Raw genomic sequence first — 14,578 nt, 5'->3', positions numbered from 1 at the left:
CTTTTGAAGCATTAAAAAAAAAAGATCTTCACCCAAATAACTATTGGTAACTTGAGGAATTTTTCAGTTGTCTTATGTGAGGATGAATAGATCCAATAAGCACATCTATAATACAAAGTAAACTATGATTTTATTGTGAAATTCTCAGATGGAAAATTAAATTGAATATTTATTCTGTCCATTTCATTTTACAATAATCTTACCACTTATTTTTGTACCATGTATTTCAATTGCCTGTTTAGTGAAAATAAAGAAACCTATAATTTTTGGCTTGTTTTTAGTTTAGATTTTATCATTGAATTAAAGACTCCACCATAAAATGTGTTGCCAACAGCCACATCCCAAGCTCCTAAATAAAGAAATGTTTGGGCTGCTACTTCAACCCCAAAGAAACAATCTTTGACTTCTATCACCTTAAAATGCCAGTGTTAGCAAAGGATTTTTGTTTCCCACAATAAAAACGAACCCTAGGATCTTTAAGGTCATATTTCACAAAATTTTTCACGTGCAAAATTCCACTGAAATAAATATATTTCTCTCATTTATCATTCCCACCCCAGCATTCGTGTTTTCAGTTAATTTTCAGGGATATAATTTCTAAAATTAGGGCAATCAAATACTAAATTTCCTACTTTCTACTTCAATGCTTTAACTTCCTTCGATGCTTTAACTTCCTCCAATCTAAGTTATACAATTGTGGAGGATAAAATAGTTGGCATCTGACTCAAGCATGGGAGAAACAGTATTAGCACACGCATTAGTCTGATTGTTTGCCAATGAGGAAGGGTGTGCTGCTTTCCCTCTCTACCACAGATGAATTAACAAAAGGTTGATCAATAAAGCCACTTCAAATGGTTTTTAGGGAAGGATCAGAGATAAGAGGCTAGATAACATTCTAAAGTTGTTTTCGATACAATTTAATCTCCCTGAACCACTAAGCTTGGTTAAATCCCTACGGAGCACAGAAGCCTCCCTAGGCCATGTACTGGGTATAGTATCTGGAAAGCATATTGGATGCTGCTCTAAGATAGGTCTACAATGCCCTGGTTGCACACACAAGTGGCTGTTTTGAGTATAATGCAAGGCTCTATTTCCCTTTAACCATAAGAATTAAAACTTATCACCATACAGTTTGATATTACTTCCAATAAGTACAATATTTATTAAACATATCTTCAGTTGTTTTGTTACATAGTGTGCAACAAATTACAATATTCTGCAGCCACAAATTATATGCAGAGTATGAAGAAACTATTAATCAGATAGTGTAATCTTTCCGTTTATAACTCTACAAGGAAGAACTAGCAAATCAGATCTTACATATAACATCTCACTAAACTTTATGCATGGAAAGTGACAGACACTGGTTGTGCTGTTTGATACAAAATGGCTGAACTTCATCTTCAGAAGACTAAACCTGACGTCTAAACATGCCAATATAAACATCAAAACAAAATATATTCTAACCAACCACGGGAAACAGTCTGGTATCAGGAAAGCAACAAAGATTACACACATTATTTTATAAACCAGCACACAAAGGTTTAAAACAGTTCTGAAAATGAAGTTAGCTGTCTTGAGTCAAGGGAATAAAAAAAAAGTCAGTATTGACCATTTACAATCTCTGACCTTTGTGGAGACGGTAAGAATCTGTTGTAGTGCAGCTACATACAGTACAATTCAGGCAATTTTGTTTTTTCACTTGGGTTCAGATTTCAAATTCACTGCTGTGAGAAAAGGACGGAGGCAAATTTTAGCAGCAACCTCCACCTGACTGCTTGACCGGAGTGCTCTGAATTTTAACATTGGACTTCTCTGCACCACCAGCTGTTGCTCCAGGACCCATTCGTTTTTTAATCTCAGCTGCCATGGTCATGAAAGACTGTTCTACATTCGTTGCGTTCTTAGCACTGGTTTCCAAAAATGGAATTCCAAGGGAATCAGCAAATTCCTAAGAGAATAATAAGGCACAATTAACACTGAAAATTTTTTTTCACTTAGTGCATTTCTATCATCTGAAATGAGAGTGAAGAAGGACTAAGTTTACTGAATCTAAACAGACTACACAAATCGTCACTGTCGGAGTATTCTAGTGCACGATTTTTAAATACCCATATTCTTAGGTGCACATATTTTTAAATACTCCATACCCATACATAATTCAAATTCAACATCTTCAAATTCAGTTTGAAAATCAAACTTTAAACATACCTTTGCTGTTGTGTAGTCTACTACTTTCTTTGTGGTCAGATCACACTTGTTCCCTACCAACAACTTGTTGACGTTTTCACTGGCATAACGATCTATTTCCTGCAGCCACTGTTTAACATTATTGAAGGACTCCTAAGAAGACAGACATTTTTAAGAATGATAATACAATTCTGGACACAACTGCTCTAATGAAGCAAGTGATAAACAGAAGTGTCTTTCTTGACCTACAAAGAGCTAGTGAGACAACTCTAGCTACAAAATAATAACTACAGTGCTGCGAAAGAAGTGAACTGATATATTAAAATGACTATACATACATAAATAAACAAGAAATTAAAATTGGAAGGCTTGAGGATGAAAATACCTTATTTGAGAAGGAAATACAGCTCAGCATTAAACTACAGCTCAGGCAAATCCAACTGTTTTGGAATATGCAATTTAAATGCACTATAAAACCTGGTTTTTGAAATGTGATAAAATTTTGGTTTATGAATAAGATCGCCTACTCAGTATTAACTACTGGAGATATCAAAAGATATTATTAAATAAATGGGTCCAAAGTAAAGATGCTTGTTTTCTTTTCTACAGTCATATTTCGGGGGGGCAATTTTCATTTTTAAATATTTCATGACTTGAGATTTTTGAAATTAGCATCATTATTTTCTCCTGTTGACATCAGTCACCCAATACTTGTAATGGCACTGAATCTAAAGTCTATGATTCTAGTTATTTCCTAATTAGCTATGATTTCACAGTTGAGGTGAGATTTAACATTTGCTACAAGAAAAACAGACTCTAATCTTCAAAATTTATCTTTTATTATTTTCTTTAATTGGGAAAAAAAGGACCTTGAAATTTTATAAGTTGCTGATCAAAAGAACAGTTATGGCCCCTGGACCACATTCTTCACACTATCTCTATATCCCCCTACCTTCTCTCAACAGCTGATCTTCAGATATTCATTGTCCTCTTAAAATCTTCCTTGACCCCATCCTATTTCTAAACCACATCCTCTACAGGCAGAGACCCCTAATCTTGCTTTTGGCAATTCTGACAGGTCTAATTACAAGGCCAATTCCTGTTAATACTTAACACCAGGAACACAGTATAAACCAAACAACCCACACAGTTCCCTATGAACTCTTGCCAAAATAATCACTGTTATTTAGTTGATAAATATAACCAGAGTCCCTTGATAGCAAATGTAAAACCAATTACTAAATTTTCTAATTACTAAAGGAAAATAAATTTTGGTTGACCAATTCATTAAACTTTCAAATGATAGAGGGAAGAAAAATAACAATGTTCTTGTTTTAAAAAGATTAGTGCTTTGAAACAAAATTTTTTTATGTAATTCACTTTTTTGGGAGTTGACACAGTTTTCTGCCATATAAATAATACTGATGTCTTATATGCAAAGTAAAAGACTGATATTTATTAAATAGTAACTTCCTACTTTGTCACTGTAACGTAATTTCCTCCTGAGACTTACCTGATCTGTCACATCATACACAACTATGATGCCATGGGCTCCTCTGTAATAACTGGAAGTGATTGTTCGAAATCTTTCTTGGCCTGCTGTGTCCCACTATTATGAAACAATCAAGAAATCCAAACAACTCCATTAACATAGAGTTAGAGAAAAAGGCAGGAGGAGGGAGAACAGTTTAGTTCACATAGTTATGGAGACTGTCAGGATTTGATATGGAAACATTAGCCCCCAATGCTCACACTACTAAACTGCATGGTAATGATACCAATATTATAAGCTCTTTGATATCAGGAACTACATCATCCTTTTCATATTCCCTATAGGTCTTAGCACTGAGGCATTCAGTATGAAGCAGAGACAGGCTGACTTGATTAGGAAAGCTACTGGGTGAACTCTCCTTTAATATACTACACTCTCACACGTAAGACAAAACCATTTGCTAGCACATCTTCCCATCATGGAAAGCACTGAAAGGACCTAATTCAGATAACTACTAGTCAGAATAGTACTTTAGTCATCTCAGGAAGGTATTATTTTATTTTTTTTGTGAGGAAGATCAGCCCTGAGCTAACATCCATGCTAATCCTCCTCTTTTTTTTTTTGCTGAGGAAGACCGGCTCTGAGCTAACATCCACTGCCAATCCCCCTCCATTTTTTCCCCAAAGCCCCAGTAGATAGTTGTATGTCATAGTTGCACATCCTTCTAGTTGCTGTATGTGGGACGCGGCCTCAGCATGGCCAGAGAAGCGGTGCGTCCGCGCGCGCCCGGGATCCGAACCTGGGCCGCCAGTACCGGAGCACGCGTACTTAACTGCTAAGCCACGGGGCCGGCCCAGGAAGGTATTATTTTAATCCTAGGGAAATGAATGTAAGGATGATTCCAAATACTTTTATAAAACTCATTTTAAAAGCAGTTTACCACACTTCAACCCTTTAGGCTCAAACATCAAAAACAGATGCTTACATTGTTACATTCAAGTTCTGGGTTTTAAAAACTAATTATTAAAAATATCAAGAGGAAAAATACTCAATTGTTAGATTTTAAAAGCCTTGGTTTTAAAAAAGGAAATGAGAATTTTGTTTGAAATTGCTCCTAGACAGTGGCTTCTTCTTAAAAAAGTATTTGTATAATTAGAATAGCTACCTACCCCACTAAAAGATACTGGTAAAAGGTAACATCTTGATTGACTGGGAAATAACAGAATGGTTACTTAATGGTTACTACAAAAGAAAAAAGAAATGGACTCGAAGCCTACAACAACAAGTGGAGAATACCATGCAATAGCTCTTAGAGGGAGGGAATTGTGAAGTTTTGGAGTGTATCTATGAACTTAACATTGCTCTCCACTAATGTCTTAGATGACAAAAAGAAAAATGGTTCAGGTTTCACTCAGTGAAATCACTTCTTTTTTTCTAAGACCCAGCGAACAACAGACCTGTTAAAAACAAGTTGCAATTTTGGGGAAATTTGAATACAGACCAGCCATTAGATAATATTAAGGCATTAGTGTCAATTTTGTTAGATGTGATAATGGTGTTTATATAGTAAAACAGATATGCATACTGAAATATTTCTGGAGTAAAATATAATCTCTGTAATTTACTTTAACATACTCCAGGAAAAAAATAATTATGATGAAGCAAATAAGGTAAAATGTTAACAATCATTATTCTAAAACAAAGAAACAAAAACAAGTCACCACAGCTTCATTACCTTTTTTGTCCTAACTACCAGCCTGAGAGCGTACAAGACTGTTGATCTCCCCTATCAGTAAGGAGTCTCCGAGTCTTTCAGAATGTCCTTGGAGAAACACGGCTTTGGAGTCAAGGCAACCTGACTTTAAAACATCAAATCTAGGTTCCTGGTTACTTAATGCTAGGGAGAGTCATCTAATAGTTTATTCATCTATAAATCCTAGATACCACTACCTTATAAAATTGCTAAACGGGTTTAAATGAACTAATGTTTGTAAAAGGCCTAGCACAGTGCCTGATTATAGAAGCTGCTCAATAAAATATTAGTTCCCTTCTATTCTCTCCCCACCCCTTTCACAAAGATAGCACAAGGGAGAAATTGTTTCTGAATAGATATTAAAGAATTATAGCTGACTAAGCAATGGCATCCAAAAAGTAAAATTTCTGATGTCTCCTTGTCACTCTGAAAACTCTCCTGACTCTACATCCTAAGAGTACCTTTATCTATAATTGATCACTCTTTGTATATAATCCTCATTACCCCTCATAATCACAGGGTAACTGATTTTCCCATGTTTGTCTCTCCCACTGAAAAGGGATCTCCTCCTATGGGGCTATGTTTCATTCATCTCTGTAACCTCAAATCTATCTGAGTGCCTGACTTCCATAAATGCTTCATGAATGAACGAACAATCACAGAAAGAGGTCTTCCATGCTTCCATGGTATGGGACTGGACTCTGTACCTGCCCTGCCCTGATGAATGTTTTGTAATCACTAACTCTGATACAAAGACCCAGATGGCACACTGAAAAGGAAAAGCTGAAAGAATAATTAAAATATAGATCAACATGATTATTTTCAAAGACCTACAAAACTTGGAAAGATAACTCAAGCCAAGCAAGATGAAAGGTAATGGAGTTAAAAGTAAAATATTGCATTTAGATTTAAAAACACTAGTCACAAGTGTACAACAAGACTTTTTTATTTTATTTTATTTTATTTTTTTAAATAATTTTATTTATTTATTTTTCCCCCAAAGCCCCAGTAGATAGTTGTATGTCATAGCTGCACATCCTTCCAGTTGCTGTATGTGGGACGCGGCCTCAGCATGGCCAGAGAAGCAGTGCGTCGGTGCGCGTCCGGGATCTGAACCCAGGCCGCCAGCAGCGGAGCACGCGCACTCAACCGCCAAGCCACGGGGCCGGCCCAAGACTTTTTTATTTTTAAACAAACCAAAAACCTTAAGATCCAAACTAGTAGGTAATATGGCTACTAAAGACAGCAAATGTAGTAAACTCAGATTTTCTTTTTATGTCCTTGAATGGATTAGAAAAGAGCATGAATCCCTGAAGTCCAAGAGAGGAAAAAAGAACTTCAGAGTCCAAATCAGGAGAGGATTTACCTTATGTAGTCCACACTGGCTGGACTATATCTCATATTTGATTTTAGGAATCACATTTTAATAAAAGGCACTTAAAACATCAAAGAGTAACCCAAATTGTGAAAGGTTCTGAAAACATGCTTCCAACAAGTTATGACTGACTTCAGAGGCAGAAGGTTGTGACAAGATCAATCTAAAGGGCAGGCTGCCAATAGAAAAGGAATTAATCTCATTTGGATACCTCCAAAAGGCAGAGGAATAAGAGACAGAAGTTAAAGGAAACTGGCTTCAGCTCAATATAAAGAATTAACAATTAGAGGTTATTTATAAATGGAACTAGCTGCTCTGAAAAATGGTGAACTTCCCAAAAATGTTCAAAAAAAGGCACCAGATAGGGAAAGGAAATTCCCACAGAAGATGAAATGAAGACTGAGTGAGTGACCTGTAAGATTCCTTCCAGCCATAGCAAAGTATCAATATATGAATGTTTCACAAATATACACTCAAATCTTATGGAGACCAATGATCACATGTAACATAATCATTTCACATCACTAGTTAGATTAGAGGCTTGGGTGCATCTTTCTGAAATATTCTTTACGGTACCAAGTATAAAGCTGGCACTCTGCATATAATGGGAAAAATCAATATGGAAGGTAATCTGTTCACAGGCTGAAAGTATTTCAAGCTCTCTCTGGTAACTATATCTTTGTAAGTCCTCATTTGGAGCATCAAGTGTGTTCACTTGTATCAAAATCCACAATTCTTTTGTGATGTACCTTTTCTTTTCCTCATCAGAGTCATACCAATAGGAAAGGGAGCAACTAAAAAAAATAACCTATCAAACATCCATTCATCTGGGTATGTCATATCATCAGTAAGATTTGTATACTGCCCAAAAGTTTACAAAGGGCTTTCACATACACTATCATATACACATACGCAGAGCTACTAGATTTGGTTCTCACAATTACTTCATGAGTTAATAAATCAAGTATCATCATACATTTTAGAGATAAGAAACTGAGTCTCAGGAGAAAGGCTGAAGTAAGTTAAACCCACAACTCTCTAACTAGTAAATACCAGAACAAAGGCAACAAACAAATCCAAGATTTCTGACTCCAAATCCAGAACTCCATCTAGTTCAGTGTGTTATCAGTTCCATGAAAAGAACAGTCACTGATTTTCTATGTTACCTCATACCGACAGCCAACTCTAAAAGATACCCAGAGATTAATTTTTTTAAAGATGATCGATATGTCCACACTGGTAGTAACCAGACCCCTATTAGAGTGCTACTACTGAACTACTACAACTGCCTATTTTTAATTTGGGGTTGGGGATGTAAGGACAGGTAAGGGGACTAGGATGGCACAGGGACACAAAATACTGAAGACAGAGAGCTGTGGGTCACTTGGTTCTGCTAGTAACTGTAGGCAAGTCATTAAATCTCTCAGATCCATTATCTGAGCTGTAAAACATGTTAGAAAAGCTAAGTTCCTTTCCAATAAAATTCTGTGTCTACAGACTTGGTACATACTATTTAATAAATACAACGAACTAAATAAATACTCTTCAACTAAGCCACATATGAAGAACCACTCCTACGTTGCTTTTAATGTTCCACAGTATTCAGCACAGTAAAAGACATACAAAAAATGCTCAATATACTTTTGCTATAAGACAAGGTAAACTTCAACTTAGACGTCCCCCCCGATAAAAGCACAAGAAAAAAAACTGAGACCAAGTTTGACTTAAAACATGTATTTCTCTGCTTTATGAACAGAAAATTGAATGAGGAAGGTAATCTTACAGAAATCATTTTTAATCTAAATAATCCTTATTCTACCACTCTACCATAGATGCATGATTCTTGATACTTTAATCTTGTTAACATATTTAAAAATAATAATACATTCTAAATTCACCAAAATGATTTCAAAAAAAATTTCTAGTCCAAAATTACTTACTATTTGAAGCTTGATTGTTTTCCCATCTAACTCTATAGTTCTTATTTTGAAATCCACACCAATTGTGCTGATGTAGCTTTCTGTATATGTATCATCCTGAGGAAGAAAATAGGTAATGATTAAAATTAATGTTCAATAGAGTAAATAATGTTAACTTTTATCTACAAAGTTGATAAACAAAGTTTATAAGGCATAACATGTTAAGACGAGCCATTCCACCCCACTCCAGTACTCAGTTTATGTTCTGATTACAAAGCACTATTTAATAGTAGTTTCTCCTTAAGATTTTTTCAATAGCTATTCTTTAATTTTTCCAAACATCTCTTGACAAATTCTTTACATACATCACACAGAAAAAGGTTTTATATTTTCAGTGATTATGAATGATTTTTTTCTAATTGCTAATCAGCGAAACCCTTGATCCCCTGCCCCTCCCCCACATCCAATTTATTCACCACAAATCAATGATCATGTCACTCTCTGCTTCTGGTTTTTTTAGAAGTCAATTTTATTTCCTACTTATGCCTTTTTAAAATCGAAATATAATTCACATAACATAAAATTCACCCTTTTAAAAAAGCATACAATTCAGTGTTTTTAGTATATTCACAAGGTTGTGCAACCATCACCATATTTAATTCCAGAACATTTTCATCACCCTAACAGGAAACCTCGTACCCAGTAGCAGTCACTCTCCATTTCCTCCTCTCCCCTTAGACGCTGGAAACTGCTAATCTACTTTATGCCTCTATGGATTTGCCTATTCTCAACATTTTATATGAATGGAATCATATAATATGTGGCCTTTTGTGTTTCGTTTCTTTCACTTAGCATAAAGTTTTCAAGGTTCATCCATGTTATAGCAGGTATAAGTACTTCATTCCTTTTTATGGCTGAATAATAGTATACTGTATAGATATACCACATTTTGTTTATCCATTCTTCAGCTGACAGGCATTTGGGTTGTTTCTACTTTTCGGCTATTATGAATAATGCTGCTATGAACATCTGTGTACAAGTTTTTGTGTGGACAATGTTTAACCCAATGTTAAACTTTTAAAATTAAACCTGATTTTCTCTAGTATCTGTTATGACATTTTACACAGAATGGAGACAAAACTTTTTTTTCCTTTAAGTGAAAATGTTTGAGAGATCAGGCTATCACCACCAAAACCATTGAACATGCTTAGCAAGCACAAAGCACCACCTAGGAAGTATTCTGCCAACAAAGATAGACCTAAATCTAATCAAACTGAAATCCAGTAAGACAGCACTGTCAGGGGCCAGCCCAGTGGCATAATGGTTAAGTTCATGTGCTCCGCTTCAGCAGCCTGGGGTTCGTGGGTTCGGATCCCAGGCGTGGACCTGCGCACCACTTATCAAACCATGCTTTGGTGGCGTCCCACGTAAAGTAGAGGAAGATGGGCATGGATGTTAGCCTGGGGCCAATCTTCCTCAGCAAAAAGAATAGGACTGGCAACAGATGTTAGCTCAGAGCTAATCTTCTTCACCAAAAAAAAAAGAAAAAAGAAAAAAACCAGGACTGTCAGACATTTCTTTGATAATGGAAAGGTTCTATAAACTGTGCTAGTCAATACAGCAGACATTAGCCCTGTGTAGCTAGTGAGAAAAAGGAACTGAATTTTTAATTTTATTCAACTTTAACTTAAATTTAAACAGTTACATGGGGCTAGTAGCTTCCATAAGGAGAGCACAGCTCTAGGGCTTACTCTCAATTACAGAAACATGAAGGATAAAGGAACAAGTTTAAAGACACCACAAGGAAGCAAAGTGACAAATCTAAAATGTTGGACAATCTATAGGACAACTGCCCCAGTTTCTGCAAAAAAGTAAATGACATGAAAAATACATACATAAAAAAGGGAGAGGTTGGAAAAATTCTAGATTAACAGACTAAGCAGCAAAACAACCAAACAGAATGTGTGGACCATGTTTGAATCCTGATTCAAACCAAGTGTAATCCTGTTTGAATCCTGATTCAAATCAACCAACACACTTCTGAGAAAATCAGGGAAATTTATTTATTTTGAAAGTTGACAATGGCGTTATTTTATAAGAAAATGTCCCATTTTTAGAAATGCATATGGAAGTATACAGAGGGAAAATGACACGTTTGGGATCTGCATTACAGCAGTCCAAGAAAGAGAAGGGGAAAAAAGGATTAAATGAAGCCAGTGTGTGCAAGTCTTGATAATGCTGAATCAGATGTGTACATGGGGAATTAAAACAAAAAAGATCTCTAAAAAAACCTATAAAAGGTGATCAAAGGTGATCAGAGAGAGTTCCAAGTGGCTAGAGGTAGCTATGTTGACTTACTCTCCTAATATATTCACATTTATGCACATATAGAATCACTGGGTAAAAGGATATATGTTTTTTTGTGTGTGTGTGAGGAAGATCAGCCCTGAGCTAACATCCTGCTGAATCCTCCTCTTTTTTGCTGAGGAAGGCCGGCTCTGAGCTAACATCTATTGCCAATCCTCCTCCTTTTTTTTCCCCAAAGCCCCAGTAGATAGTTGTAGGTCATAGTTGCACATCCTTCTAGTTGCTGTATGTGGGACGCGGCCTCAGCATGGCCAGAGAAGCAGTGCGTCGGTGCGAGCCCGGGATCCGAACCCAGGCCGTCAGCAGCAGAGTGTGCGCACTTAACTGCTAAGCCATGGGGCCGGCCCCAGGATATATGTTTTTAAAGCATTGAATGCAGTTTACAAAATGTTCCTGATCATTATTAGGTACTCATTTATTTATTTTTTTGTGTGTGAGGAGATCAGCCCTGTGCTAACATCTGCCAATCCTCCTCTTTTTTTGCTGAGGAAGACTGGCCCTGGGCCATGCCCATCTTCCTCCTCTTTTTATATGGGATGCCACCACAGCATGGCTTGCCAAGCAGTGCGTAGGTGCGCGCCCGGGATCCAAACCGGTGAACCCCGGGCCGCTGCAGTGGAGTGCGCGCACTTAACTGCTTGCGCCACCAGGCCGGCCACAGATACTCATTTTTTTTTAATTTTATTTATTTTTAATTGAGTGTCTAATAAGTATCAGGTACTATATAGAAAGTGGAGAGAGAACAAAATGAATGCAATAAACATTCATTTAGCACTTCTACTTGCCAAGTGCTTTGTTAGAAATACTGAATTCTTCTAAATCCCTAAATGACCCTTACTTGCATGCCTTTGAGCCACTGCACATGCTATTCCTTTTGTTCAAATTATCAGTATATCTTTCTCCATACTCCTGTTGGGGAGGGGGCAATTCCCCCCTTCTACCCTTCTTGTGTTCTTATGGCTGGACTAATAATAAAACTAACACAAGACCAAATTAACAGGAGAAAAACCCAGTTTAACACATACATATTGGAGATGATAGAGAAATGATGCTCGAAGAGTGAACAAAGCAAGTAGTAGATATATCTTTTACACAAAGAAACAATAAATTTGTGAGGAATGACAAGACAAAGAAACTTAGATTTGAGGTATGTAATTAGTAAGGATCTTAAGAAGAGTTTGGGCTTGAGGTAGGATATTAGCAAAGTTTGTTTATAAGACTTTTCAGCCCTGAATTCCCCAGCTCTGGTGATAAGGATGCAGGGAGAGCACCTTTCACATAGGAGATTTATTTTCTGCTTTCAGGGGAACAGAGACAGGAGGGTCAGAATGCCCTTTCTGCTTCTCAAGTGTTAGAGACACTGTCAAGCTTGCAATGGTGAATTGTAAGTTTTCCAAAATTCTAATTTTTCCTTGAAAGCTTGAATTTTATTACAGGTAGCAAATGCTGTCAGATATTTTCCTTGAAGTGACAGTGTCAGTTCATTTCAGAAAATGTCTGCCCAATGCCCAATTCTACATAACAATAGTTTGTCAGTTCTTTCAAGTGAAAAAAAAAAATAGCATTCAATGAAAAAAGCAGCTAGTTCAGCTGGCAACTCAAACTACACAAGTACTTTTTCTCTTCCTCACACAACCAACACACTCCAGTATGCAGTAAAATTGCTTATGCCTACTCCTCATTTCCTCAGAATATTTAAAAAAGAATCTCAAGGATCAAGATTTTTAAAAATTAATCATTTTTACTGTTTCATCAAAGACCCTCAAGTGAAAATGGCTTTTTCCCCCCACTCTGTGAGTGCACAGAGGTAAACACAATGACTACGAGTACAGTTGAGGCTTAGCACTGCCTTGATGTGTGCTAAGGAACCAGCAATTTTACCCAACTTTGCTTTAGGGTCATCAGAGCAAATGTCAACATAGTGAAAAAAGGCAAATGTCTTTTGCCTTAGTACTATTACTAAGTAAGTATTTACTTGGTAAATACCAATAGCTTAGTAGTATTAGGACAATAGTTTTAATCTCATGGACCCCCTGAGAGGGTCTTCATAATGCCCAGGGATCTTTGGCCCATAATCTGAGAACCAATGATCTAGACAGTGAGAAGGAAAACATGCTAAAATTTGAAGACAGTTGATAAAGACCATGAAGCCGACTGTGGATTCTATTCATTAGGTTGAAAGTCATTTATCTGTTTGTAAATTTCAGCATATAGAACACTACACCATTGTCAAACAGTCTGTACCAGACCCTGCTTTCTCTTTTTATTCTACTAAAGTTTCACTTGCAGATTCATTTTCCATCAAGTCACTTTCAATACAGGCCAACTATTTTCCCCTTACCTCACTACCTATGTTGGAATGAAACATTGTTTGACCTCTACCAAGAGTATTAGACACTTTGACTTTATAACCACACTTTGCTGAATTTAAGAGTAACAGCATTTCTTCTATTTAAGAGTCCAAGATACCACTGGGGATGTACACTTGGAGGCTTTAATTGATTCTGGAAGAATCAATTTATTCTGAACAAAATTGTATAATCTTTTGTCAATCTAGAAAACATACACAGCACAAATTTCTTTAAAGGCATTTCAATTTCAACTTACTGCAAACCTAAGGAGGAGGCAAGACTTTCCAACACCAGAGTCGCCAATCAGAAGTAACTTGAATAAATAATCACTGTAAAAAGAAAAAAAAAAACATTAATAAAAAGCAAATACATTGTAAGTTCTACAACAAAAACACAGCCAAGAATAATAGCTCACTGAGGAAGATAACAGCTCTTGAAAAGCCCATGAATGGCTTAACAGAAGTAAAAACTGCAACCAGCAGCAGAAACTCTTTTGATGAATCACTGAACATGAAAGAATTATGTAAAAGATAGGAAACGCCACCCCATAATCTCTGAGATCTGTGAACTCCCACTTCCAAGGAAAGAGTGAAAGGAAACATAAGTGATGTGCATTCTTTGAGAGCCCAAGAAACTCATGCTAGATAAATCCCACTCCTCTGCAGTATTAGAATACAGGGAGTTAACTTTCCATTGTTCTTGCCTCTTGCCAATAAAACATAAATCTCTCCTTCAAATTTCAAGATCAAATCATTATTCCATAGCAATCCTCCAATGAAGGAGCTTTTATGATCTTTCCTAGCATCCACCTGGAATTCTCCCCTTAAAAAAAAAAGGATCATTTAACTTCTGAAAGCCTGCATTATAAATATTTTAAACTGGAGATACGGTAAAATCAAAGGCTGTTTATGCAATGCACAACTTTACCAACATTCTAAGCTTGTAGTAAAGCCTATTTCAGACAACACTGACAGCAAGGCTCTGCTTATGTACATCTACCATTGCCAAGTCTAACTCAAAAACCATCCCCAGGGATTCCTTCACGCAGCAGGATTACTTCATGGACCTGAAGACAAGAAACTGTCTACCCATGGTCTCCAAAGGAATCACAGATCCTTCCAAACTCTGACC

At 36.5% G+C, this 14,578-nt stretch overlaps 1 protein-coding gene across 1 annotated transcript in view; it reads right to left on the bottom strand.

Moving 5' to 3' along the window:
- Positions 1-111: 111 nt before the first annotated feature.
- RAB1A (RAB1A, member RAS oncogene family) overlaps positions 112-14,578 on the bottom strand; it is a 30,013-nt gene continuing 15,546 nt past the window's right edge. The window contains exons 2-6 of the mRNA XM_058551083.1: positions 13,704-13,776; positions 8,751-8,846; positions 3,704-3,799; positions 2,212-2,343; positions 112-1,951 (exon numbers count right to left, since the gene is read on the bottom strand). Coding sequence (XP_058407066.1) covers positions 1,754-1,951; positions 2,212-2,343; positions 3,704-3,799; positions 8,751-8,846; positions 13,704-13,776 — 595 coding nt within the window. The 3' untranslated portion in view covers positions 112-1,753. The remainder of the gene's footprint in view (positions 1,952-2,211; positions 2,344-3,703; positions 3,800-8,750; positions 8,847-13,703; positions 13,777-14,578) is intronic.

This window comes from Diceros bicornis, chromosome 12 (assembly GCF_020826845.1).
Source record: "Diceros bicornis minor isolate mBicDic1 chromosome 12, mDicBic1.mat.cur, whole genome shotgun sequence".
Classification (NCBI taxonomy): domain Eukaryota; kingdom Metazoa; phylum Chordata; class Mammalia; order Perissodactyla; family Rhinocerotidae; genus Diceros; species Diceros bicornis.
Note: the sequence above shows the minus strand (reverse complement) of the source record. Positions and strands in the feature narration are given on the sequence as shown.